Here is a 26,596-nt window from a genome sequence, read left to right as displayed (position 1 = left end):
TGGCTATTTGAAGAATCTCAAATATAAAATGTATTTAGATTTGTTTAACACTTCTTTGGTTACTACATGATTCCATGTGTGTTATTTCATAGTTTTGATGTCTTCACTATTATTCTAGAATGTAGAAAAAAGTTTTAAAAAAAGAAAAACCCTTGAATGAGTAGGTGTGTCCAAACCTTTGACTGGTAGTGTATATCAAAACAATAATCCAAAGAGTAGCAGTGTGTTCATTGATAATGACGATGATGATGAATTTGTCGGTGATGATGATGGTAAACTCACCAAGAAGCCAAGCACAACCTGTCCTTTCTTCTTGTCCACCAGCCAATATCTTTTTGATACAGTGTGCACTAATGAACATGACCCTGGTATTTGGCAGACAGAGACTAGGGAGGAAAATATCATGTATCTGAATCAGGAAACAGCTGGGGCACGTGGGTGAGGATGAATTCCACCATGATGGACTGGACCCTCACCTCTATAAAGACTGCTGTACTGTTAAACCCTGAAGCCTCAATGTATTTTGACCTGTAAACAGCCTCAGAGGGTTAAACAACGTTGAACAATGCAAACACACTGTTTTAACTATCTCTATCTAGTTCATGTCTTTCTCTCTCATGTAGATAAATAGACACACGAGAAGGTTTGGAGCCCAAACAATGGCGAGGTTCCGGGCATGCATGTTGGTGTGTGAGGAATAAGAAGCCATCTTGACAAGGTGATGCATCAGGAACTCTAGAGTTCTGAGAAACCAGGGGGAGGGAGAAGGGGCAGAGAGAGAAGAAAATGGGTTTAAGTTTGTAGATTTAGTTTGAAAACAGCTTAAACTATTGGAGAAAAACGACACAAGGCACAATTTTAAATCCAATTTACAAACAGATGGTTCCATTCATGTAATATATGGAAATGTTGCAAACATTTACTCTGTCTCTATAAAAGTAGGAGAAATTAGTGAATAGGTGGAGGTTTACCTGCAATGCAGGTAACTCCTTCAGCACATCCTTGATCTTCACTAGCATCTCCTCCTCCAGCTGAATCGCCACAGCTTCCTACAGGGAAAGAGGTGTGAGGTTGATACAAAAAGCAATATGCCATATTTATGCTGGGTCCCATTCAGTAGGTATGAAATGGGAGAAAATTTTGACATTTTGAACCTCTACTACCTGAACTTGTCCAATAGAAACACCACTTCTCGTTTTCCATGTCAGAATGCTTTCTCCCTTTTGCTCCAACTGAATTAAATTACTGTATCTGAATTACTATCAAGTAATGTACTAAGACAGGTAGGGGAGAGTGGGGTAAGTTGAGCCACTTTGTTTCTAGGAGAAAAATAAATCATTTGACCAAATACTTTGGAAGAGGTCATCATTTCATGGAGCCTCTAATGGAAGAAACCACATGAAAAAAGTGGTAAGCAAGTTAGGTCAAAAAAATGGATTTTCACCAAGTCAAATGAATGTATTGTGTTAGAGGTTTCATGATGTGTCAGTGGGTGCTGTAGGTGGGTGTGGTGCAGGAATCAGGCGCAGGATGCAGAAAATTAGTCCAAAAGACTTTAGTGAAAGCACACTCAATACACGAGCCAAAAAGCCCGGAGGCGAGAAAATACGCACACAGGCGTAAACCAAAATGCGCACTAACATGTGCGAATAACCCTCCTAAACAGAGGAGGAAAACCACGAAGAGCAAACGGGCAACAGTAGCGCACAATCACGACAGCAAAACAATCACACACAACACCTGACAAACACAACGAGAACTTATAGGACACTAATGAGCGCTAAATGAAAACAGGTGTACAACATAAAGACAAAACCAAACGAACATCGAGACATACAACGGTGGCAGCTAGTACTCCGGAGACGACGACCGCCGAAGCCTGCCCGAGCAAGGAAGAGAGGCAGCCTCGGCCGAAACCGTGACAGTACCCCCCCCTTGACGCGCGGCTCCAGACGTGCGCCGACTCCGGCCTCGGGGACGACCAGGAGGACGCGGAGCAGGGCGCGTCGGGTGACTACGGTGGAATTCTGTCAGGAGAGACGGGTCCAAAATGTCTCTCCTCGGCACCCAGCACCGTTCCTCCGGGCCGTACCCCTCCCACTCCACGAGATATTGGAGACCCCCCATCCGACGTCTCGAATCCAAGATGGACCGCACGGAGTACGCCGGTGCCCCCTCGATGTCCAACGGGAGCGGAGGAGTCTCCCTGACTTCATCTTCCTGGAGTGGACCAGCTACCACCGGCCTGAGAAGAGACACATGGAATGAGGGGTTAATATTCTTATACTCAATAGGCAGTTGTAATCTGTAACACACCTCGTTCAATCTTCTCAGGACTTTAAACGGCCCCACAAACCGCCGACCCAGTTTCCGACAGGGCAGGCGGAGGGGCAGGTTTCTGGTAGAGAGCCAGACTCGATCACCAGGTGCGTACACCGGCCCTTCACTGCGGTGGAGATCGGCGCTCGCCTTCTGACGACGGAGGGCCCGCTGCAGGTGGACGTGTGCAGCGTTCCACGTCTCCTCCGAGCGCCGCACCCACTCATCCACCGCAGGAGCCTCGATCTGGCTCTGCTGCCAAGGTGCCAGAACCGGCTGGTAACCTAACACACATTGGAAAGGGGGTTAGGTTAGTTGAGGAATGGCGTAGGGAATTCTGGGCCATTTCTGCCCAGGGAACGTACCGTGCCCACTCCTCCGGCCGGTCCTGGCAGTATGATCTAAGAAACCTACCCACATCCTGGTTCACACGTTCCACCTGCCCATTACTCTCAGGATGGTAACCCGAGGTGAGGCTCACCGAGACCCCCAAACGCTCCATAAAAGCTCTCCAGACTCTGGAGGTGAATTGGGGACCTCGATCAGACACAATATCCTCGGGTACCCCGTAGTGCCGGAAAACATGGGTGAATAGAGCTTTGGCGGTCTGTAGGGCAGTAGGAAGGCCCGGCATAGGGAGCAAACGACAGGCCTTAGAGAACCGGTCCACAACGACCAGTATAGTAGTATTCCCCTGCGAGGAGGGAAGGTCAGTGATGAAGTCCACCGAGAGGTGAGACCATGGTCGTTGTGGAACGGGCAGGGGTTGTAACTTACCCCTAGGCAGATGTCTAGGCGCCTTACACTGGGCGCACACTGAGCAGGAGGAGACATAAACCCTCACATCCCTCGCTAACGTGGGCCACCAGTACTTAGCACTAAGGCAGTGCACTGTCCGGCCAATACCAGGATGTCCAGAGGAGGGTGACGTGTGAGCCCAATAGATCAATCGATCCCGAACCTCGAGCGGGACGTACGTCCGACCCTCCGGGCATTGAGGAGGACTAGGGTCGGTGCGCAACGCCCGCTCGATCTCAGCATCGACCTCCCACACTACCGGTGCCACCAGACAAGACTCCGGCAGTATGGGAGTGGGCTCCACGGACCTCTCCTCCGTGTCATACCGCCGAGACAGTGCGTCTGCCTTACCGTTCTGTGACCCAGGGATGTACGTGATCTTAAATACAAACCGGGCCAAAAACATGTTCCACCGCACCTGGCGAGGGTTCAGTCTCCCTAGCTGCCCGGATGTACTCCAGGTTACGGTGGTCAGTCAAAATGAGAAAAGGGTGTTGAGCCCCCTCAAGCCAATGCCTCCACACCTTTAGGGCCTGTACCACGGCTAACAGCTCCCTGTCCCCTACGTCATAATTTCGCTCCGCCGGACTGAGCTTTTGGAATAAAAAGCACAGGGGCGGAGTTCGGGTGGCGTGCCGGACCGTTGCGAAAGCACGGCTCCTATTCCGGCCTCTGACGCGTCCACCTCTACCTGAAATGGTAAAGAGGGATCCGGATGCGCCAGCACCGGAGCCGAAGTAAACAGGTCCTTCAGCCTCCCAAAAGCCCTGTCTGCCTCGGCTGACCACTGCAAACGCACCGGACCCCCCTTCAAAAGAGACGTTATGGGAGCTGCCACCTGTCCAAAACCCCGGATAAACCTCCGGTAGTAATTCGCAAACCCCAAAAACTGCTGCACCTCTTTAACAGTGGTTGGAGTTTGCCAATTACGCACGGCTGACACCCGGTCAACCTCCATCTTCACCCCTGACGCAGACAACTGATAACCCAAAAAGGAGATCGACTCCTGGAAAAACAGACATTTCTCTGCCTTGACATACAGGTCATGCTCCAACAGCCTCCTCAACACTCGGCGCACCAGGGCCACATGCTCGACTCGGGTAGACGAGTACACGAGAATGTCATCTATGTACACGACCACCCCCTGCCCCTGCATGTCCCTGAATATCTCATCCACGAATGATTGGAAAACTGAAGGAGCGTTCATCAACCCGTATGGCATGACAAGATACTCGTAATGCCCCGAGGTGGTACTAAACGCTGTCTTCCATTCATCGCCCTCCCTAATGCGCACCAAGTTGTAAGCGCTCCTGATATCTAATTTTGTGAAAAACGCGCCCCGTGCAATGACTCCGTCATGGTCGCAATCAGAGGAAGTGGATAACTGTACTTCACCGTGATCTGATTGAGACTACGGTAATCAATGCACGGGCGTAACCCTCCATCCTTTTTCTTCACAAAAAAGAAACTCGAGGACGCAGGGGAAGTGGATGGCCGTATGTATCTGTCACGGTTTCGGCCGAGGCTGCCTCTCTTCCTTGTTCGGGCAGGCTTCGGCGTTCGTTGTCTCCGGAATACTAGCTGCCACCGTTGTATGTTTCATGTTCGTTTGCTTTTGTCTGTTTGTTGTGACACCTGTTCTCGTTTAGCGTAATTAGTGTCCTATAAGTTTCTCGTTGTGTTTGTCTAGTGTTGTGTGTGATTGTTTTATTTCTGTCGTGTGTAGTGCTTGTGTACTGCTATTTCGCTCGGTTGAGCTTCACTCCACTGCGTTGGAGCATTCACGCACATGTTTAGTGCGCCTTTATTTTTGTCGCCTTCGTGCGTAGTTTCGCCTTCGGGCAAGTGTATTCGTATTTTCCTTGTTGGAAAGTTAACTAAAGTCTGTTGGACTATACTTCGGTGTCCTGCGCTTGATTCCACCACTACACCCACCTACAGCACTCTTGACAGAATCACACACCTTTAAGAGAGGACGACAGGTCCCGCACTGGGGATTCCTTCCAGGTGAGTAGGCGCCCCACTCACCCAGAGCTCTCTGTTGCACATTTCTGTATACCTGTGCGTTTTCCACAGGTAGCACCTCATTCCCAGCATAAGGCGCTGGTAGATTCAGGCGCGGCTGGGAATTTTGTTGATAAGAAGTTTTGTTTAGCCTTAGGGATTCCCCTTCTTCCTGTTGATGTCCCTTTCCCCGTTCATGCCCTAGATACCCGTCCGTTTGGTGCGGGCTTAATCAGGGAGGTCACTGCGCCACTTAGGATGCGTACGCAGGGGGGTCATCAGGAGATGATTCAGCTATTTCTGATTGACTCGCCTGCGTATCCGGTGGTGCTGGGCATGCCCTGGTTGAGTACCCATAACCCATCTATTTCGTGGCAGGAGAGGGCTCTGATGGAGTGGTCTGCCCAGTGTGTGGGTCGATGTTTGGGCGTTTCCGTAGGGGCTACCTCGGTGGAGAGTCCAAACCAGGTGCCCGCATTGCACATTCCTCCTGAGTATGGGGATTTGGCGATTGCGTTTAGTAAGTCGAGGGCGACGCGGTTGCCGCCCCATAGGCAGGGAGATTGTGCGATAGACCTTCAGGCAGGAGCTGCGCTCCCACGGAGCCATGTGTATCCTCTGTCTCAGGAGGAGAAGAAAGCTATGGAGACTTACATAGACGAATCTCTGAGACAAGGATACATACGGCCTTCCACTTCCCCCGCGTCCTCGAGTTTCTTTTTTGTGAAGAAAAAGGATGGTGGTTTACGCCCGTGCATCGATTACCGTGGTCTCAATCAGATCACGGTGAAGTACAGTTATACACTCCCGCTGATTGCGACCATGACTGAGTCATTGCATGGGGCGCGTTTCTTCACTAAATTAGATCTCAGGAGCGTGTACAACTTGGTGCGCATCAGGGAGGGCGATGAATGGAAGACAGCCTTTAGTACCACCTCGGGCCATTACGAGTATCTTGTCATGCCATACGGGTTGATGAACGCTCCGTCAGTTTTCCAATCATTCGTGGATGAGATCTTCAGGGACATGCAGGGGCAGGGGGTGGTTGTGTACATAGATGACATTCTCGTGTACTCGCCTACCCGTGTCGAGCATGTGGCCCTGGTGCGCAGAGTGTTGCGGAGGCTGGTGGAGTACGACCTGTATGTTAAGGCAGAGAAGTGTCTGTTTTTCCAGGAGTCGGTCTCCTTTTTGGGGTATCAGTTGTCTGCGTCAGGGGTGAAGATGGAGGTAGACCGGGTGTCAGCCGTGCGTAGTGGCAAACCCCAACCACTGTGAAGGAGGTGCAGCAGTTTTTGGGGTTTGCGAATTACTACCGGAGGTTTATCCGGGGGTTTTGGACAGGTGGCAGCTCCCATCACGTCTCTTTTGAAGGGGGGTCGGTGCGTCTGCAGTGGTCTGCCGAGGCGGACAGGGCGTTTGGGAGGCTGAAGGACCTGTTTACCTCGGCCCCGGTGCTGGCGCATCCGGATCCCTCTTTGCCATTTCAGGTAGAGGTGGACGCGTCTGAGGCCGGTATAGGAGCCGTGCTTTCACAACGGTCAGGCGCGCCACCTAAACTCCGCCCTGTGCTTTTTTATTCTAAGAAGCTCAGTCCGGCGGAGCGAAACTATGACGTAGGGGACAGGGAGCTGTTAGCCGTGGTACAGGCCCTAAAGGTGTGGAGGCACTGGCTTGAGGGGGCTCAACACCCTTTCCTCATTTTGACGGACCACCGTAACCTGGAGTACATCCGGGCAGCGAGGAGGCTGAACCCTCGTCAGGCAAGATGGAATATGTTTTTGACCCGGTTTACATTTAAGATCACGTACATCCCTGGGTCACAGAACGGTAAGGCAGATGCACTGTCTCGGCGGTATGACACGGAGGAGAGGTCCGTGGAGCCCACTCCCATACTGCCGGAGTCGTGTCTGGTGGCACCGGTAGTGTGGGAGGTCGATGCTGAGCTCGAGCGGGCGTTACGCACCAACCCTAGTCCACCGCAATGCCCGGAGGGTCGGAAGTACGTTCCGCTCGAGGTTCGGGATCGATTGATCTATTGGGCTCACACGTCACCCTCCTCTGGACACCCTGGTATCGGCCGGACAGTGCACTGTCTTAGTACCAAGTACTGGTGGCCCACGTTGGCAAGGGATGTGAGGGTTTATGTTTCCTCCTGCTCGGTGTGCGCCCAGTGTAAGGCGCCTAGACATCTGCCTAGGGGTAAGTTACTACCCCTGCCCGTTCCACAACGACCATGGTCTCACCTCTCGGTGGATTTCCTTACTGACCTTCCTCCTTCACAGGGGAATACCGCTATACTGGTCGTTGTGGACCGGTTTTCTAAGGCCTGTCGTTTGCTCCCCATGAAGGACCTGTTTGCAGGGCCTTCCTACAGCCCTGCAAACTGCCGAAGCACTATTCACCCATGTGTTCCGGCACTACGGGATGCCCGAGGATATTGTGTCTGATCGAGGTCCCCAATTTACCTCCAGGGTCTGGAGAGCCTTTATGGAGCGGTTGGGGGTCTCGGTGAGCCTCACCTCGGGTTACCACCCGGAGAGTAATGGGCAGGTGGAACGCGTGAACCAGGATGTGGGTAGGTTTCTTAGAACATACTGCCAGGACCGGCCGGAGGAGTGGGCAAGGTATCGTTCCCTGGGCCGAGATGGCCCAGAATTCCCTACGCCATTCCTCCACTAACCTAACCCCTTTCCAATGTGTGTTAGGTTACCAGCCGGTTCTGGCACCTTGGCAGCAGAGCCAGATCGAGGCTCCTGCGGTGGATGAGTGGGCGCGGCGCTCGGAGGAGACGTGGGAACGCTGCACACGCCACCTGCAGCGGGCCCTCCGACGTCATAAGGCGAGCGCCGATCTCCACCGCAGTGAGGGACCGGTGTACGCACCTGGTGATCGAGTCTGGCTCTCTACCAGAAACCTGCCCCTCCGCCTGCCCTGTCGGAAACTGGGTCGGCGGTTTGTAGGGCCATTTAAGGTCCTGAGAAGGTTGAACGAGGTGTGTTACAAATTACAACTACCTGTTGAATATAAAAGTATTAACCCCTCGTTCCATGTGTCCCTTCTCAGGCCGGTGGTAGCTGGCCCACTCCAAGAAAGTGAGATCAGGGAGACTCCTCCGCCCCCATTGGACATCGAGGGGCACCGGCGTACTCCGTGAGGTCCATCTTGGATTCGAGACGTCGGATGGGGGGTCTCCAATATCTAGTGGAGTGGGAGGGGTACGGTCCGGAGGAGCGGTGCTGGGTGCCGAGGAGAGACATTTTGGACCCGTCTCTCCTGACGGAATTCCATCGTGGGCACCCGACGCACCCTGCTCCCGCGTCCTCCGGGTCGTCCCCGAGGCCGAGTCAGCGCACGTCTGGAGCCGCGCGTCAAGGGGGTACTGTCACGGTTTCGGCCGAGGCTGCCTCTCTTCCTTGTTCGGGCAGGCTTCGGCGTTCGTTGTCTCCGGAATACTAGCTGCCACCGTTGTATGTTTCATGTTTGTTTGCTTTTGTCTGTTTGTTGTGACACCTGTTCTCGTTTAGCGTAATTAGTGTCCTATAAGTTTCTCGTTGTGTTTGTCTAGTGTTGTGTGTGATTGTTTTATTTCTGTCGTGTGTAGTGCTTGTGTACTGCTATTTCGCTCGGTTGAGCTTCACTCCACTGCGTTGGAGCATTCACGCACATGTTTAGTGCGCCTTTATTTTTGTCGCCTTCGTGCGTAGTTTCGCCTTCGGGCAAGTGTATTCGTATTTTCCTTGTTGGAAAGTTAACTAAAGTCTGTTGGACTATACTTCGGTGTCCTGCGCTTGATTCCACCACTACACCCACCTACAGCACTCTTGACAGTATCCTTGTCTCAGAGATTCGTCTATGTAAGTCTCCATAGCTCTCTTCTCCTCTTGAGACAGAGGATACACATGGCTCCGTGGGAGCGCAGCTCCTGCCTGGAGGTCTATCGCACAATCTCCCTGCCTATGAGGAGGTAACTGCGTCGCCCTCGACTTACTGAACACAATAGCCAAATCCCCATACTCAGGGGGAATGTGCAATGCGGGCACCTGGTTTGGACTCTCCACCGAGGTAGCCCCCACGGAAACGCCTAAACATCGACCCACACACTGGGCAGACCACTCCCTCAGAGCCCTCTCCTGCCACGAAATAGACGGGTTATGGATACTCAACCAGGGCATGCCCAGCACCACCGGATACGCAGGCGAGTCGATCAGAAATAGCTGGATAATCTCCTCATGACCCCCCTGCGTACACATCCTAAGTGGTGCCGTGACCTCCCTGATCAAGCCCGATCCCAACGGACGGCTATCTAGGGCATGAACGGGGAATGGGACGTCAACAGGAAGAAGGGGAATCCCTAATTCTAAACAACATTTTCTATCAACAAAATTCCCAGCCGCGCCTGAATCTACCAGCGCCTTATGCTGGGAATGAGGTGCAACCTGTGGAAATCGCACAGGTATACAGAAGTGTGCAACAGAGAGCTCTGGGTAAGTGGGGCGCCTACTCACCTGGAAGGACTCCCCAGTGCGGAGCCTGTCGTCTTCTCCCCTAGGAGATCCTCCCCAGCACCTAGCCGCGGTGTGTCCTCCACGGCCACAGTTGGTGCAGAGGACGGCCCCCCTCGTGCTCCGACCCCTCCTCTCTCTAGCGCCAGCACCCCCAAGCTCCATAGGGCTCGGCTCGGAGGCGCTGGAGGATGGAATGGACGGACCCCCCTCGGAACGTCCGCGGGTAGCCAGCAGGGTGTCCAGCCTGATGGTCATGTCCACTAACCAGAGGTGTGGACTCGAGTCATGTGACTTGGACTCGAGTCAGACACGAGTCATGAATTTGATGACTTCAGACTCGACTCGACAAAATGTACAAAGACTTGCAACTCGACTTGGACTTTAACATCAATGACTCGTGACTTCACTTGGACTTGCGCCTTATGACTCGAGAAGACTTGCTACTTCCCATGAAAACTGGGGAAAAATTTTTTCACACGGCCGCGCCGCTCTCCGTTTATCTGCATCTGTGAAAAAAATGTGCACCATCCACCTGTATGCATACAGAGAGTGCGCGCTGCCTGCACGTTATCCAATCACTGTAGTCCCACGTTGTTTTGATTCGACAGCATCTAAGCAGGCACATTGCAAGACAACCAATGAAGCACATCAAGCAACAACGCGCCAGTTGTCAAAATGATACCGAAGATAGTTTGGTTTGGCTATAAAAATTACGAGGTAGTCGACAAAAAACGAGTTGCAATCTGCAAAACATGCGGATCGAAGATTACAGACGGAGCTGCCACAACGTCCAACTTTGTTCGACACCTGAAGTTGCACAAAGAAAGGTAAGTTTTGAACGAATGCTACGCACCTTATCGGATGTACCGTAACTTACTAGCTAGCTGCTGCATATTTACTGTATCAACGAGACAAACGCACGTCTCCTTGCTGGTTCATGCTTACAAAAATATGGATTTTTGAACTGCTATTATATGGACATTCTAAAACGCTTTGCGTGAAAAAACGCTTAACGTTCTTTAATGTACTAAGACAGTGTTATTAAAAGACCAAACTCTGTAAATATCATATTAATAAAGTATACTATGTACAAAACATCAGATGAGCCCAGAATATGAACGCAAACACGTTTAACAACACGTTAAGTGTTTTCCTCCCATAGAAAACCATTATAAGAAAAGGCTTAACGTGTCTTAATATACTGAGACAGTAATATTAAAAGACCAAACTATAAATATCATATTAATAAAGTATACTAAATGTACAAAACATCAGATGAGGCCAGAATATGAACGCAAACACGTTTAACAACACGTTAAGTGTTTTCCTCCCATAGAAAACCATTATAAGAAAAGGCTTAACATGTCTTATGTAGGCTACTATGTATTCTGGGCTCATCTGATGTTTTGTACATAGTATACTTTATTGATATGATATTTACTTAGTTTGGTCTTTTAATAACACTGTCTTAGTACATAAGACACGTTAAGCCTTTTCTTATAATGGTTTTCTATGGGAGGAAAACGCAACGTGTTATTAAACGTGTTTCGTTCATATTCTGGGCTCATCTGATGTTTTGTACATAGTATGCTTTATTAATATGATATTTGCAGAGTTTGGTCTTATAATATTACTGTCTTAGTATATTAAGCATTAAGCAACGTTAAGCGTTTTTCACGTTAAGCGTTTTAAAATTCAGTTTCAGAGTTGCTGGTGTGCTGCCTCATTGAGGTCGTTTATGTAATTTTGGTTAATCACAACTAAGCAGAACTGTCGCTGAAGACAAAATATCACAATTAAACAATGAATGCACCCCCTTTCACAACTCGGATGTAGTTGGTGCATCCCTAAACCCATCCAAGTACAACAGGAAACATAGTAAGACGTATACATTGTAAAGAGGAAAATGATAACACAGTCACAGTAGATCCACCATTAGCCTTCCCTTTTCATATCATGCCCAAACAGCAGACAGCGCATGGACAGAGTGCTACCGTAGTCTACAGTAGGTCTGTGAGGCAGCGCACCACTGGGATATATACAGTATATAATAAAATAATAACGATTATAGTAGTAATGTTCAGAGATGCAATAGATTATTATAGTGCAGTTCTTAACTAATGGGAATATTGTTTAGCTTATTTTTGGTTTAATTTGGTTTACTTTAGTTATTTAATTTATTCAATTATTTTGTTTTTCTATACTTTTCATGCCAACTTGCCATGGCCCCCTAGAACCCCCTCGCGGCACCCAAGGGTCCCCGTCCCCACTTTGAAAACCACTGCTATAAAGCATATGACTTCAGTTTCTTGAGGGAAAGGGCTTTCTTATGAATTTTGAAGCAGTGAAAATATTCTTAATATTGCATACACTGAAACTGAAATGTATTATCGTAAACCGTAGTGTACAATAGGCAATGAATATTAACACAACAACATTGATATGAGTAAAGAGTAGTTTCAAATACAACATGTGTGGCTGTAAAGGATTTTCTGACATCTGTTTCATATTCTTCTCTGTTACAGGTATGAAAAATACCAGATGAACAAAATCATCGTAGATGAACCACAACAGCCTTCAATCTCACAATTCCTTGACACTCGTGTAGGGCGTTACAGCCTGACCCACCCACAGCAGAAGGCCATCTCCAATGCGATACTGTCTGACTTGATTATTGATTGCAATTTCCCTCTGTCTATTGTGGAAAATAAGAGCTTTCGTCACTTTCTGGCTGTGCTGGACAGCAAGTATACCCCAGTATGTCGCCGAACGCTGACCACAAAAACAGAGAGCCTTGCTGAGGAGAGACGGTCAAAGTTAAAAACTCAATTGAGCAACACTGACCATGTTTCAGTCACTGTGGACATTTGGTCTGATCGAAAGATGAGGGGATTCCTTGGTGTCACTGTGCACTGGATGGAGCGAGATGCAGAGAGGGTACAGCTAAAGACTAATCTCTTGGCCTGCAACCGCTTCAAAGGCTCTCACACAGCAGAGCGAATCTGTGACCAATTTGAGGCAATATGTGATGAATACAACATCAAAGCTAAATTGGACTATATAATTAGTGACAATGCTGCTAACATGCGCAAGGCATTTACAGTCTGCTTCCCCAGCGAACAGGAGGAAGATGAAGATGCTGGAGATAATCTTGATGATCCTGAGCTATGGCATGACTTAACCCAAGAAGACCAGCAAACCGTCGATGCTGCTATGGCAAAGAAACAGCGCCTGCAGTGTTTTGCACACACATTGCAGCTGGTTGTGGGAGACGGTTTGAAAGAAACAAAAGCGGCATGTCCTTCTCTCTCCAAGTTATCAAAACTTAGCTCCCTGCTCCACACAAGCACAACGTTTAAAGACATCTTCGATGGTGAATTTGGGGAGCACAGAGGCATCCCTGCTGCAGTGAGCACGAGGTGGAATTCCACACTGCGGCAGGTAAAAGCAGTCCTTCATTGTGATCAGCAAAAGCTCTGCGCAGTTCTTGAGAAGGCCGGGCATAAAGAACTGTCATTCACACCACGAGAGTGGAATCTGCTGAAGGAGTTGGTGGACATCTTAAAACCGTTCGGAGAAGCAACTGATTTGACACAGGGGAGAAAGTCATTACAATCAGTGCAGTTGTTCCATCCATCTTGTCCCTCAATCACCATCTTGAGAAGCTGAAGCCTCAAGTTCGTTTCCTGAGTGGCCTGGTCAGAGGTCTGCAGGCATCCCTGAAAAAAAAGATTTCTTGGGATCTTCATTAATGTAAAAATGGCCCAGTCTCAAGAAGGGATCACTGCCCCCTTTTCAGACACAGTCTACCTGAAAGCAGCTGCCTTGGATCCAGCCTTTTGTCTGCTGTGGATTGAGCCCCATGTGCTGGTCAACCGTGACATCAAGGCAGAGGTGGCACAACGAGTTAAAGGTAAATATTATTGACTTGCAATGCAACTTAAATGCAACGTACAATAATTTGATCTTAATCTGATATAGGATCTAATGTGATATTAATCTGACTTTAACAATAATAAAAAATTTCAGTCTTGAACAGTATCATCAACATCAGAAATAAGGGCTCTTTTGTTTCTGCTGTTGTGACACGTTTTTATTTTTATTTTTAGAATTGATCCTGCAAGATGCTGCAGAGACAGAGCAGCCTGTGCCGGTGCCTGCTGAAGAAGAACTAGAGGACATGGAAGGAGAAGGGCTGTTTGCTGCATACCATAAGAGGCAGAAAAGGGATGTTGGGACCCCACCAGCAGTACAGCTAAGTCACTACATTGACATGGCAGAAGGACAGAATGCCCTTTTGTTCTGGGCACTGAACAGTAAGACTCTTCCTTCACTCTTTCAAGTAGCCATCCGAGTCTTGGCAGTGCCTGCTTCTAGTGCTCCAGTGGAGCGAGTTTTCAGCCATGGTGGCATCATTCTGCGTCCCCATCGTGCACAAATGACTGACAGACTTTTGGCCAATTTGATCTTTTGCAAATGCAATGCAGTATAGGGGCCTCCCTCCACCTGTCCACAGCACGCATGCGCGCACACACACTCACTCTCTGCTCATCACCTGTCCACACAGCTCTCTCTCTCCTGTGGTAGGAGTTTCACATGGAGTAAGATCTGTTCATTTGCAGTGCAGGTTCCCACACTGTTTTTACTTCCAGAGCTTTGGTGTTTGTCCTTCCCCGTAAACCATTCTCTCTCTCTCTCTCTCTCTCTCTCTCTTCTTTCTCTCTCTCTCTCTCTCTCTCTCTCTCTCTCTCTCTCCTCTCCTCTCTCTCTCCTCTCCCTCTCTCTCTCTCCTCTCTCTCTCTCTCTCTCTCCTCTCTCTCTCTCTCTCTCTCTCTCTCTCTCTCTCTCTCTCTCTCTCTCTCTCTCTCTCTCTCTCTCTCTCTCTCTCTCTCTGCATTGTTGTAGTGCAATATGCTGTTCAAATACAAGCATTTTTTTTGTGAAAATTAAATGTTATGTTTTTTGCTGTATTTGATTAATGTTATTGTATAAAAAGGTTTAAATAAATACAAATCTTACAGACATACATGATTTGTATACATTTTATTTCTGTGGTAAGAGGACTTGAAATGACTCGAAACTAAAATGGTAGGACTTTGGACTCGACTTGAGACTTGATGGCTTTGACTTTTGACTCGACTTGGGACTTGCCTCATCTTTGACTCGACTTGACTCGGGACTCGAGGGCAAAGACTTGAGACTTACTTGTGACTTGCATAACAATGACTTTGTCCCACCTCTGCCACTAACTGATCGAAAGAGAGGCTGGTATCCCTGCAGGCCAGCTCCCGACGGACGTCCTCTCGTAGACTACAGCGGTAGTGATCGATGAGGGCCCGCTCATTCCACCCTGCATCCGCCGCTAGAGTACGGAATTCTAAAGCGAACTCCTGGGCGCTCCTCCTCCTCTGCCGGAGGTAGAACAGACGCTCCCGCCGCTTTCCCCTCAGGTGGATGGTCAAACACAGCCCTGAAGCGGCGGGAGAACTCAGAGTAGGTGATGGTGGTGGCGTCTATTCTCCTCCACTCGGCGTTGGCCCATTCCAACGCCTTGCCGGTAAGACAGGAGATGAGGGCGGACACGCTCTCGTGTCCAGAGGGCGCCGGGTGTACGGTGGCCAGGTATAGCTCCACCTGTAGAAGGAAGCCCTGACACCCGGCAGCGGTCCCATCATAGGCCCTCGGGAGCGAGAGTCGAATTCCCCTGTGTTCCGGAGCTTGAATGGGCTGACTGGCCGATGGTGATGGCAGGGGAGGTGGAGTTGGGGGTGTCCCTCTGGTCTCCCAGCATTGAAGGGTGTTGATAACGTCCTGCAGGGCGGTCCCGATACGAAGGATCTGGTCATTCTGCTCACGGACCCGATCCTCAAGAGACTCATGTGCTGCTGCGGCTCCTGCTGATTCCATCCTTATGGTGTGTGATTCTGTCAGTGGGTGCTGTAGGTGGGTGTGGTGCAGGAATCAGGCGCAGGACGCAGAAAATTAGTCCAAAAGACTTTAGTGAAAGCACACTCAATACACGAGCCAAAAAGCCCGGAGGCGAGAAAATACGCACACAGGCGTAAACCAAAATGCGCACTAACATGTGCGAATAACCCTCCTAAACAGAGGAGGAAAACCACGAAGAGCAGACGGGCAACAGTAGCGCACAATCACGACAGCAAAACAATCACACACAACACCTGACAAACACAACGAGAACTTATAGGACACTAATGAGCGCTAAACGAAAACAGGTGTACAACATAAAGACAAAACCAAACGAACATCGAGACATACAACGGTGGCAGCTAGTACTCCGGAGACGACGACCGCCGAAGCCTGCCCGAGCAAGGAAGAGAGGCAGCCTCGGCCGAAACCGTGACATGATGCTTGTATCTAAACCAAAGCAGATAACTTTAGGATTGTTCTATACATCAGTTGGGGTTTCTCTAAGCTTCAATATGAGGTCCTAAACCTAGCACAAAAGTGCGTTCTTGTAACTGTGTGGGCTAATATAGTCAAAATGTTTGCTTTGGGGTAAGTTGAGCCAATGACAAGTTGAGCAAAGTGTTTTCTTCTTAACATAGGGCCTAGCTTATGTTAAAAGTGTAAAAAGAAGTACAAAGTGTTTGTTAAGTGTTAGGTATGTGTTAATAGTTGCTTAAAATTATTAAAAGTCAAAAAAGCTATTGTGATTGTGTTCAATTGTGTTTGGGAAATAAAGATAGACATGGTTTTCAAAAGGTAGTGGTAATATTTAATTCATTAAAGACATTTGTAGGTGGCTTAACTTACCTTGTCCCGCCACTCAACTTACTCCATACCCGGGGTATTTTTTTGGACAAGCTTTTGATTATTACCAGGGATACATAACATTTTACATTTAAATTTTTTGTCATTTAGCAGACGCTCTTATCCAGAGCGACTTACAGTTAGCGCATACATTATTTTATCGAACCCACAACCCTGGCGTTGCAAACGCCATGCTCTACCAACTGAGCTACATCCCCTGCCGGCCATTCCCTCCCCTACCCTGGGCCAATTGTGCGCCGCCCCATGAGTCTCCCGGTCGCGGCCGGCTACGACAGAGCCTGGATTCGAACCAGAATCTCAAGTGGCACAGCTAGCACTGTGATGCAGTGCCTTAGACCACTGCGCCACTCGCATCCAGAAATATACAGTGAGTGTACAAAACGTTAAAAGCACCTACCTAATATTGAGTTGAACCTCCTTTTGCCCTCAGGACAGCCACAATTCGTCGGGGCATGGACTACAAGGTGTCAAAAGCGTTCCACAGGGATGCTGGCCCATGTTGACTCCAATGCATCCCACGGTTTCGTCAAATTGGCTGGATGTCCTTTGGGGGGTGGATACACACGGGAAACTGTTAAGTGTGAAAACCCCAGCAGCGTTGCAGTTCTTGACACACTCAAACAGGTGCACCTGGCACCTACTACCATACCCTGTTCAAAGGCACTTAAATATTTTGTCTTGCCAATTCACCCTCTAAATGGTACACATACACAATCCATATCTCAATTGTCTCAAAGCTTAAAAATCATTATTTAACCTTTCTCCTCCCCTTCATCTACACTGATTGAAGTGGATTTAACAGGTGACATCAATAAGGGATCATAGCTTTTACCTGGTCAGTCTATGTCATGTTCCTAATGTTTTGTACACTCAGTGCATGTCGATATCTTTGTTAGAAAGAATACTATATTTCCCTTGATGGAGTGATGCTGAATGTAAAAATGTACCTGACTCTCCCCTACTCACAGCATAGTTGCCATAGAGCTGGTATGTGAGGAGAGGATTGGGCAACTGAAGTAGGCCTTGCAGAGAGAGCAGAGGGTGAATGTCTTGCAGGTACACATCCTTATTGAGATCTGGGGTCCCCTCACTGTCAAACTCACCAGTTTGGAAACAAACACATTACATTTTACTGCTGTACTCGACCACACACACTCACGCTCGCGCACACACACACGAGACACAAACACACACGAGACACAAACACACACACGCTTACCTTAATTTCTGTGTGTTGGATGACACCTCAGATAGCCTGTAGATCCTATCTACAACCCCATGCTTCTCAATGAATTCACTGCAGCTTCGCAGCACCTGAGGAACTGAGAGGGAGACAAGATGATAATATTCTACAGAACTGACATGGATGAACAACTGTAGGCTGATATTTAACATATTCAAACATATTCTAACAGACTGAGGGAACTTGGGACTTACTCTCCTGACAATTTGTAGCCAGGTGGTCCAACAGGTCACAGCCAAACACTTTCTCATTGTTCCCTCCTTTTCTCCGGAGTCTCCGCATCTCCTGGTAGCGCCTCCATGCTCTGGACACTACGCTGACAGACACAGCAAACCTTCTTACCACAGCTCGCATTGATGTGCCATCCTGGATGAGCTGCACTACCTGAGCCACTTGTGTGGGTTGTAGACTCCGTCTCATGCTACCACTAGAGTGAAAGCACCGCCAGCATTCAAAAGTGACCAAAGCATCAGCCAGGAAGCATAGGAACTGAGAAGTGGTCTGTGGTCACCACCTGCAGAACCAATTCTTTATTGGGGGTGTCTTGCTAATTGCCTATAATTACCACCTGTTGTCTATTCCATTTGCACAACAGCATGTGAAATGTATTGTCAATCAGTGTTGCTTCCTAAGTGGACAGTTTGATTTCACAGAAGTGTGATTGACTTGGAGTTACATTGTGTTGTTTAAGTGTTCCCTTTATTTTTTTGAGCAGTGTATAACGGTGACAAACGGTGCTCACAAACTGTTAGGGCCTACATAAAGCTGTCCCAACAGCAGAGTTCTCTTTTCAGCACCATGGAGTGAATCATTACCACTGATACACCTGGCTTTCAGCGGAGCCTTGTCTGGCAGCGAAACAGTTAATTCAGCCTCATTTACTCATTTACATAGCTGATATGGCTGACTTGCTTAAACAAATGTGGTTTCTACTGACAATTGAGATGTACAAACTATGGCATAAGGGGACGACGAACGGATAAGAGGCAATCCGTAATTTTGATTAAGAGATTAATGAGCGAGCTAGGATGGACGTAGTCAAAATAACTATTTGTTCAGCACTTTTGAGAATTCAGAACATGGGCCGTTCCTACAGTATTCTCCCTGTACACCAAGTCAGAACCGTAGGATAAATAAAGGGGGCATATAAGCAGACAATGAAAGCTCTTACAATATTCGATGATGACATTTCTCTAAAACAGGCTATAGGCTACATGTGCACCACCAACTCAGAACAGTAGGCTAAGTTATGAGGGGGAAAGGGACCAAATTATTAGGGTGAGGCACATGGGCTACTAACAGCTTACTACACAACATACACTTAGTATTAATTTCTTAGCTCCAGTATACATATCTCCCTGGCATATTACATCATTTATGTAGCAGCATACAATAAATTTTTGGACTCACCTTGTTGTGCTGTGCTCACTTGAACAGGAAGGTGGCGAGGCGGTCCTTCGTGGGCAAATTTTGTCAATAAACTTTGTCATCAAAGTCTAGCATTTTCTGGATTTATGGTGCTTTCAAGACAACTGGGAACTTGGAAAATAACAAGGTTGAATCATGACGTCAGTGATCTTCAGGTCAGAGCTCTAGAAAGAGGCCCGAGTTCCCATTGTGGAATTCCGAGTTGGATGACTGTTCAAAACATATTTTCCCAGTCGGAGCTCGTTTTTTTCCTGAGTTCCCAGTTGTCTGAAAGTCTGAAATTTCCCAGTTCCGAGTTTCCAGTTGTGTGGAACACGGCAGAAGTCATGCTGGATTGATCAACCTTTTCTGGCACATCGTTTTGAATGTTTTTCCTTTTAAGCTTGGAAAAGAGACCCTTAAACCCAGACTTGGACCACACACCACTCCACTGAATAGCAGGCTAGTGATTGCTTTGCAACGATTGCAGTTAGCCACTGATTCCTTCCAAACCACTCATTGTTGAATTTGCGATTTATGTCCAATGGCCGATGAGCACCGATATGTTTTATCTATAATTTCTCTTCATATGACAAGGATTGAAAAGGATTTGTCAGTAGATTGTCGACTTGATTCATGATGATGACTGCTAGCTTGCAAGCTATGATTTTTAAAGTAGGATGTTGACATGATTAGTCCAATCAAAGCTAAGGGAGATATAACGTAATTTGACATCATTTTGTCTGTGGCCAATGACCTTGAGCCTTCTTGGATGGGCACTTCTAATGTAACTCTATGGCAGCACCCAAGGGGCTTGAATTTTTTCGCTCTAACCGTAGATTCTGCGGTGACAGAGTCCCCATGAGTGACAGAACACTGAGCCAATCACGGCACAACTAGAGAACAGTACCAACCCTTACACTCCGTATTTTCCGCTGGCTGCCCCACCACCACCACAGAAAGCTAGGCTGAAACACCTGCATTTTGGAGCTGCCTTACTCAAGAAAGCAAAAAAAGAGACCATGTTTGTATGCGGCTTTATTAATTCATTCAATGATTTTTTATTTTTTGCAAACTTTTATATGACACGTATTAATGACAAAAAAACATGCAAAACAGGCAACAGGTCGCCATTGATGGTTACGTGACCATGAGGATTTCATATACATTTACAATGTGCTGTTCATATTATACGCTGTGTTATTTTCTTCATTGCTTTACTGTGCTATACTGAGCTGTGTTTTGAGCCATTCTGCTGTGTCATGCTGTCTTGTGTTGTGTTTGTGGCACTGAAGTAAAGTAAGAAAACAGCTAAATCCTCTTCTCAATATGTGTACACCAACACAACACTTAATGTGATCACTTAAAATCTAAATGTACATCGCTCACAATGTACAGCATACATCTCTCTTCACTTCTCCATAATGTATTTTCTTCCACAAAATAAACAGGCCACACCTTTCACCCCAACACTCCTAGTCTCCCTCTCAGTGCAGTGATCTGAGACCACTTCTGTATTTATTTATTTATTTTTTTGGGGGGGGGCGGGGGGGTTGGATAAACGCCGAAAATAAGGTCAGTGGTAAACACAGGCTTAGGAGCTCTTATACGTTTTGTGCTAAGAGGTAATCTTCATCAGTTAATGTTAATTTTGAAGCATTTACAGAATGTCATCAAAACAAACACATGAAACACATAAAGGCTTCATAATACTTAAAGGTCATGTTAACTGAAAGACATTATTTAATATAATAACTAATATAAGGTCTCCTATGCCTGTGTTAACCTCAGACCATGCCTGTGTTAACCTCAGACCTTATTTTTGGCGTATTTTCCAAAATCCCCATAGGCTTTGACCAACGAGCCATGGCTAACTCATTTCAGTTTTTTAGGACTACAAGCTAGCGAGCTCTACTGTGGCCCTCTCACTGCAGCGGAAGTCAATTGAACTGCACGTTGTGACTGCAGGCCGGTTGTAGAACATGAAGCCTCTGAACCTGACCCCACCTCTCCATTCCCCTGACCCCTACCATCCCACCCCTAACACATTGTCACTGTCACTCCTCTCGAGTTTCGGAGTGACGTAGAGGTAAACACAAGAATAAGAAAGAGAGGTAAGACTGTTCCTACGTTCACTTCGCACCGGCACAACCAAGACGCAGCAACCTACCGCGTCTGTTGATTGGCAAATCATTGAACCAGTGAATAACTCAAACCAATCATATCAATTTATTTATATTATCTATTTAGCTATCTACAGCAGGGATTGGCAACTGGCGGCTCACCTGTTGTAGGCCCACAGATCAATTTCCAAAAAAACGAAAGAAATATACACACAAGGCCCCAAAAAGTTTAGGGCTGGCTCTGACTGTGTGGGTATGGATGTGGGTACGTAGACACGAGAGCCACTGCGGCCCCTCATGATGAGTTCACATCTTTTGTGGCCCCCACCCCCATCAAACTTGCCCATCCTTGATCTACAGTATCTAATGGTCTTTGATTCAGATTACCAGTTTTATACAGTACCGGTGCAGCGTCAGTTTAGTCAATGTACACAGCAAAAGTGTTGTTTCTAAACGTAAAATGTAAAGCTGTAAGAGCATGTATAGTATATTACACTGAAACAAATATGTCGTTGCCTAGTTTTGAGTAACTAAACATTTTAAGGCAGCAGAGTAACGCGAAAATATAACTTGGGAAATCAAGTTGAGTTATTAACCTGACCTGATATGAGACTGTCCCTTGTGGCAAGAAGTAACATCCCAGATAGACAAACACTAACTAGACAATACATACTAAATGGCTCCTACTGTATTATTGATCTAAAATCACAGACTGACTCTGTCATTAAATACATTTTTATGAATATAACATGTTTGCATTTCTGTACCACAAAATCATAATGTTACCAGTTATAAATAGGTTGTTAAAATGACAGTTAGGACAACAGAAACCATTTCACAAATCAATTGGGAGAAAAATATTGTACAAATGTCTCAAAATACCTTCTGTACCAATTTTTCACATACAAAGTGTTATAGAACAATTATGCCCCTATTTGTCCAACCTGGTCTGAGACAACATAACACTTGTGTGTGGATCCCCGGGGTATCGGGGTACCACGTATTGAGACACTGGATTCTCTCCTATGTGAGTTCTCTGATGTAACTTCATACTGGAACGCCGGGTGAAGCATTTCCCACACTGTGTGCACTCGTATGGCTTCTCCCCGCTGTGGACCACAGCATGTCTGATCAGGTTCCACTGCTTGGTGAAGCTCCTGCCACACTGTTCGCAGGTGTGCGGTTTCTCTCTGAAACACTTCTCGGTGGTGCCGACCGACCTCCACTGAGTCCTCATTCTCTTCACCATGTTAAAACTACTGCGACTCAGGCTGTATCCAGAGAAGGTGGAGGTGGTGGCCATGTTTGACCCTGTCATGCACTCACTCATTCTCACTGTTGCTTCTGAAGCCCTGTACTGATGCTGCCTTGACTGTAGTGCTAAATTATTTCCGTCATTACTTGAGTTCAGCCTCTCGCTGTTCTGTCTGTCTGGCATCTGTTGTCTAGTCTCATCAGCCAATGTCCTGACATGTCTTTTCATGTGTGCTGCTGCACTGAACATGTTAGCATGTGGTTTCCCTATAGAAGAGTGAAGTGATGGCCCTACATCATCTGTCATAGTAGGAACGGATGGCAGCCCACTATGAGATGGGAAAATAGAGATATTCTGAGAGTACTCTTCTGAAGCATGAAAGGAGAAAATTGGGTGGCCATCAGGGTCAGTGTCTCTGCCTGGATCCACAGATGTCCACAGATGCCCATCAGTCTCATCCATGACAAACTGGTCAGGTCCTGCCAGGGCTGTGGTCTGATCCAACTCCTCCTCTTTCTCGTCCTTCACCATCACTAGCTCTAGTGAGTCCTCATCTGGCAGGTGCTGCTCTGTGCTGAACACCTCTGTAGATGTGAGCCGGGGTGTGTCTGGATGTTCAGAATTTGAGTATTCAGGAGATATGTTGGGTTGTGTGATGAAGTCCTCATCACAGTGCTGTTGCTCAAAGGATGGTGGTTGCCCAGGCTTGGAACCAGACTCTGAGGATAAACATTACAAAAGACCCTTAACAGTTGCAAAACATGACTGCTTTAGAACTGACTTTGTGTGTACGTGCGCTCCATATGCCAACCCAGAACAGAAAACACCCAACGCCAACTAGCAATTTGGAACGTGCATACCACCACACCCACAGTCTTTCACAGACAGACAGAGCAGTACCCCTTATGTCAGCACCCACCCTCTCCAGTGATCCTGAGCTCTTCCTGAGGGTCAGTCTTCCACACATCCTCTGCTGTCTCCTCATCTTTGATCAGTATGGGTTCAGTCTCCGCTCTCTGCTCCACATCTGTAGGCTGTAACAGGGGACTGAGGTTATTACTCTGGACACACACCATATATAACCCTTTTCATACTAATAAGTCACACAAAAGCGGTAAATTCTCCTGATATTCCAATAACAGAATTGATCCAAGAAGTCAGGTCTCTAACTGTAACAGGTGATGTATCACACCTGGGGTTGAGAGTCCTCTCCAACAGCCACCTCTCCATCTCTCCACTGTGAGTTACTCCTCTGCTTGTTCAAAACAATCTTGACTGGATATGAAGATCTCTCTGATGCCATGGGGTAAAAAACTTGAAAATAATTGTATTCAGTCATATTAGGGCTGTTCACACATTTGGGTTTTGCATATGCAATCAATTTATCATGAATAACACATTACCTTTTCTCCTGACTCGTGTCTTCTTCAGCTCGCCCTCCATCACTTGACACTTCCTTTTCAGTACATCGATATCTCGCTGGCTTTGGGTCATTTCCAAACGTATAACTGCACAGCTATCATCAACTCGTTTGTTTATTTCTGCTACAGCTGCTTTAGCTAATACCTCCATAATGGATACCATCTGCGCCTGAAAATTGCAGCTGGCCATCTTGTCCAGCCCAAATTACAGATTTGTATTCTCTGTGTTAAGTAAATAGTCTACAATTTCCAAGCTAATGTGCAATAAACAATCCGTAGATGTTGATAAACGGCAACAATATTCCTTGTGGGAGATGCGTGGCAATTGCAATCGCGCTTCCCTTCAACACGTGACATAAATATGTACTACCGTAAATATGAGACTGCAACAGCCCTTCAAAATTGGTAGAATTATCATTGGCCAGGTAAAAACGAGGGTCTGTTCTAGTCTGCATGTAGAGAGTGCCACTAGTTTCGTGTAAACTTTAAATAAACTTTATTTCATGATATATTTCAAGTAACTATTGCATACTACATTAATTATAGCTGATTAACATTAAGAGGTTATTCTCTTAGGGTTTTTAAGGCACATACATATACACGGAGTGCACAAAACATTAGGATGCCTGAGCTTTCCATGTAATCGCTTTCACCTGGATAGTTTATGATCCCTTATTGGTGTCACCTGTTAAATCCACTTCAATCAGTGTAGATGAAGGGGAGAAGACGGGTTAAAGAAGGATTTTTAAGCCTTGAGACATGGATTGTTTATGTGTGCCATTCAGAGGGTGAATGGGCAAGACAAAATATTTAAGTGCCTTTGAATGGGGTATGGTAGCAGGTGCCAGGTGCACTGGTTTGAGTGTGTCAAGAACTGCAACGCTGCTGGGTTTTTCACGCTCAACCGTTTCCCGTGTGTATCAAGAATGGGCCACCACCCAAAGGATATCCAGCCAACTTGATGCATCTGTGGGAAGCATTAGAGTCAATAAATCAAATGGGCCAGCATCCATGTGGAATGCTTTTGACACCTTGTAGAGTCCATGCCCCGACAAATTGAGGCTGTTCTGAGGGCAAAAGTGGGGTGCAACTCAATAAGAAAGGTGTTCCTAATGTTTTGTACACTCAGTGTAGCAGTATTAGACCTGTGGGAATGGAATCGAACCCACAACCCTGGCGTTGCAAGCGCCATGCTCTACCAACTGAGCTACACAGGGCCCTATATAAAGTGTATGCATATCAGATAGTGTATAAGAAGATAGCGAGTAGTTGACTGAGCTACATGAGAGAATATGCATACAAGTACAGTAGTACTGATATATCTGTGTGAGATTAAGTGAATTATGATTGCATGTGTTATGGAACAGTGTGTATACAATGACTGTGTGTACACTGGGTGGTATTTCTCTCCAGGAGAGGAAGTAGAGCTGGCCCAGTGCATCACCACACACTAGTTCACTGGAGCAGTGCGGGTTTACCTCCAAGACTAGAACAGGACCCACACAAACACACCTGTAGAGCGAGATACAGAGAGATAAAGTGTAAGCATACATGCATTGCTGTGACTACTCATCAATTCTTGATGAAATTATTTCAGTGTGTGGAAGTTGAAGAGTTAGAATGACATGCACCTGTTTCTTGGTATTTGTCCCACATTTTGACAGTTCTGTCTTTGACAGTTCTGTCATGGGACGCCAAGATGATTGTGCTGTTTGTGAATTGCAGTACACTGATCCTGTCACTGTGTGCCTAGGGAAAATCCATCCAAATCATCATCACTGAAAAAAAGAAATCAGTTTCATCAGAGGAAAAGAGAGACAACTTAAAGGTTTCCTGCTGCTCCAGGAGTTGACATTTGGTGGCTGGTTGAACCACGTTTCCCTTGGAATCTCCACACACACCCAACTCTGGAGCCAGGACACAGAATAACGATCCAGTTAATAAACTATTCATATAACTTGTTTACAGAAGATTCACAAGATGCATCAAACAGTGTATGAGTATGTGAGCGTCATTGTACTGCAGTGCAGTTTCCTTTCTCCACAGTCACTGCAGTTATACAGCCACCTTTTCCCTCACTAGTCTCGTCCATTTCTAGCTCAATGTCACCACATGAAGACGACAGGTCAGTCTTTGGGCCCATGGCATACTAGGGAAGGCAGATATTATCATCCACTAATATAACTAATATCAAAACAATAATCCAAACACCAGCAGTGTGGTCATTGAGAATGATGATGATGATGATGATGATGCATGAGTTGGTGATAATGATTGTGGTAAACAGGGGTGGACTGGGCATCTGGTATTTCAAGGAAATGCCAGAAAAGCTGGTCCATTGTTTTTGCAGTGGGCCTGTCTAACTAGTTTTGTTTGTGTGCAAAATGATCATGATCTCGCTACTAATTGGGGCCTCAAGGAAAAAAATTGGCCTGTGTGGGGACCTCAAGGGGGAAAGAATTGCAGGTGTTGCGGCCTCTGGGAAAAAATTGTCCGGTGTGTTAAAAATGCCAGGGCCGAATTCTGATCCCAGTCCGCCCTTGGTGGTAAACTCACCAAGAAGCCAAGCACAACCTGTCCTTTCTTCTCGCCCAGCAGTCAAGTGCTTTTTTCATCATTGGCCACCATTCCAAGAATTTGCGTGTCATCCTTCGAACTGCAATTTAATCAGTTATGTACATTTCAAGTCAGTATTTATTAGTCTAGATCTGGTGTACCAAGTA

The 26,596-nt window shown here is 47.0% G+C and overlaps 2 protein-coding genes across 3 annotated transcripts; both read right to left on the bottom strand.

Annotated features, from left to right (window-relative positions):
- Nucleotides 1-401: 401 nt before the first annotated feature.
- Nucleotides 402-17,949, bottom strand: LOC121581101 (rho GTPase-activating protein 30-like). Its single transcript, XM_045224856.1, has 6 exons — nucleotides 17,862-17,949; nucleotides 17,641-17,746; nucleotides 17,391-17,526; nucleotides 973-1,049; nucleotides 636-749; nucleotides 402-528 (listed from the first exon to the last, which is right to left on the bottom strand). Exons 1-6 carry the CDS (start codon nucleotides 17,947-17,949, stop codon nucleotides 402-404), a joined length of 648 nt encoding a protein of 215 aa, XP_045080791.1.
- Nucleotides 17,950-20,619: 2,670 nt separating this feature from the next.
- Nucleotides 20,620-24,609, bottom strand: LOC121581098 (zinc finger protein 135-like). Of its 2 annotated transcripts, none has more exons than XM_041896477.2 (4): nucleotides 23,856-24,609; nucleotides 23,645-23,766; nucleotides 23,372-23,486; nucleotides 20,620-23,171 (listed from the first exon to the last, which is right to left on the bottom strand). In XM_041896477.2, the coding sequence occupies exons 1-4, from the start codon at nucleotides 24,061-24,063 to the stop codon at nucleotides 22,129-22,131; spliced, it is 1,488 nt and encodes a 495-aa protein (XP_041752411.2). In that variant the 5' UTR covers nucleotides 24,064-24,609; the 3' UTR covers nucleotides 20,620-22,128. The 2 variants fall into 2 exon arrangements, with proteins under 2 accessions (XP_041752411.2, XP_041752412.2); XM_041896478.2 differs by having other exon boundaries at nucleotides 23,645-23,745.
- Between the last annotated feature and the right edge of the window lie 1,987 nt (nucleotides 24,610-26,596).

This window comes from Coregonus clupeaformis, chromosome 14 (assembly GCF_020615455.1).
Source record: "Coregonus clupeaformis isolate EN_2021a chromosome 14, ASM2061545v1, whole genome shotgun sequence".
NCBI lineage: Eukaryota > Metazoa > Chordata > Actinopteri > Salmoniformes > Salmonidae > Coregonus > Coregonus clupeaformis.
The sequence above is the reverse complement of the archived record's forward strand: the minus strand, read 5'-3'. Positions and strand labels throughout refer to the sequence as shown.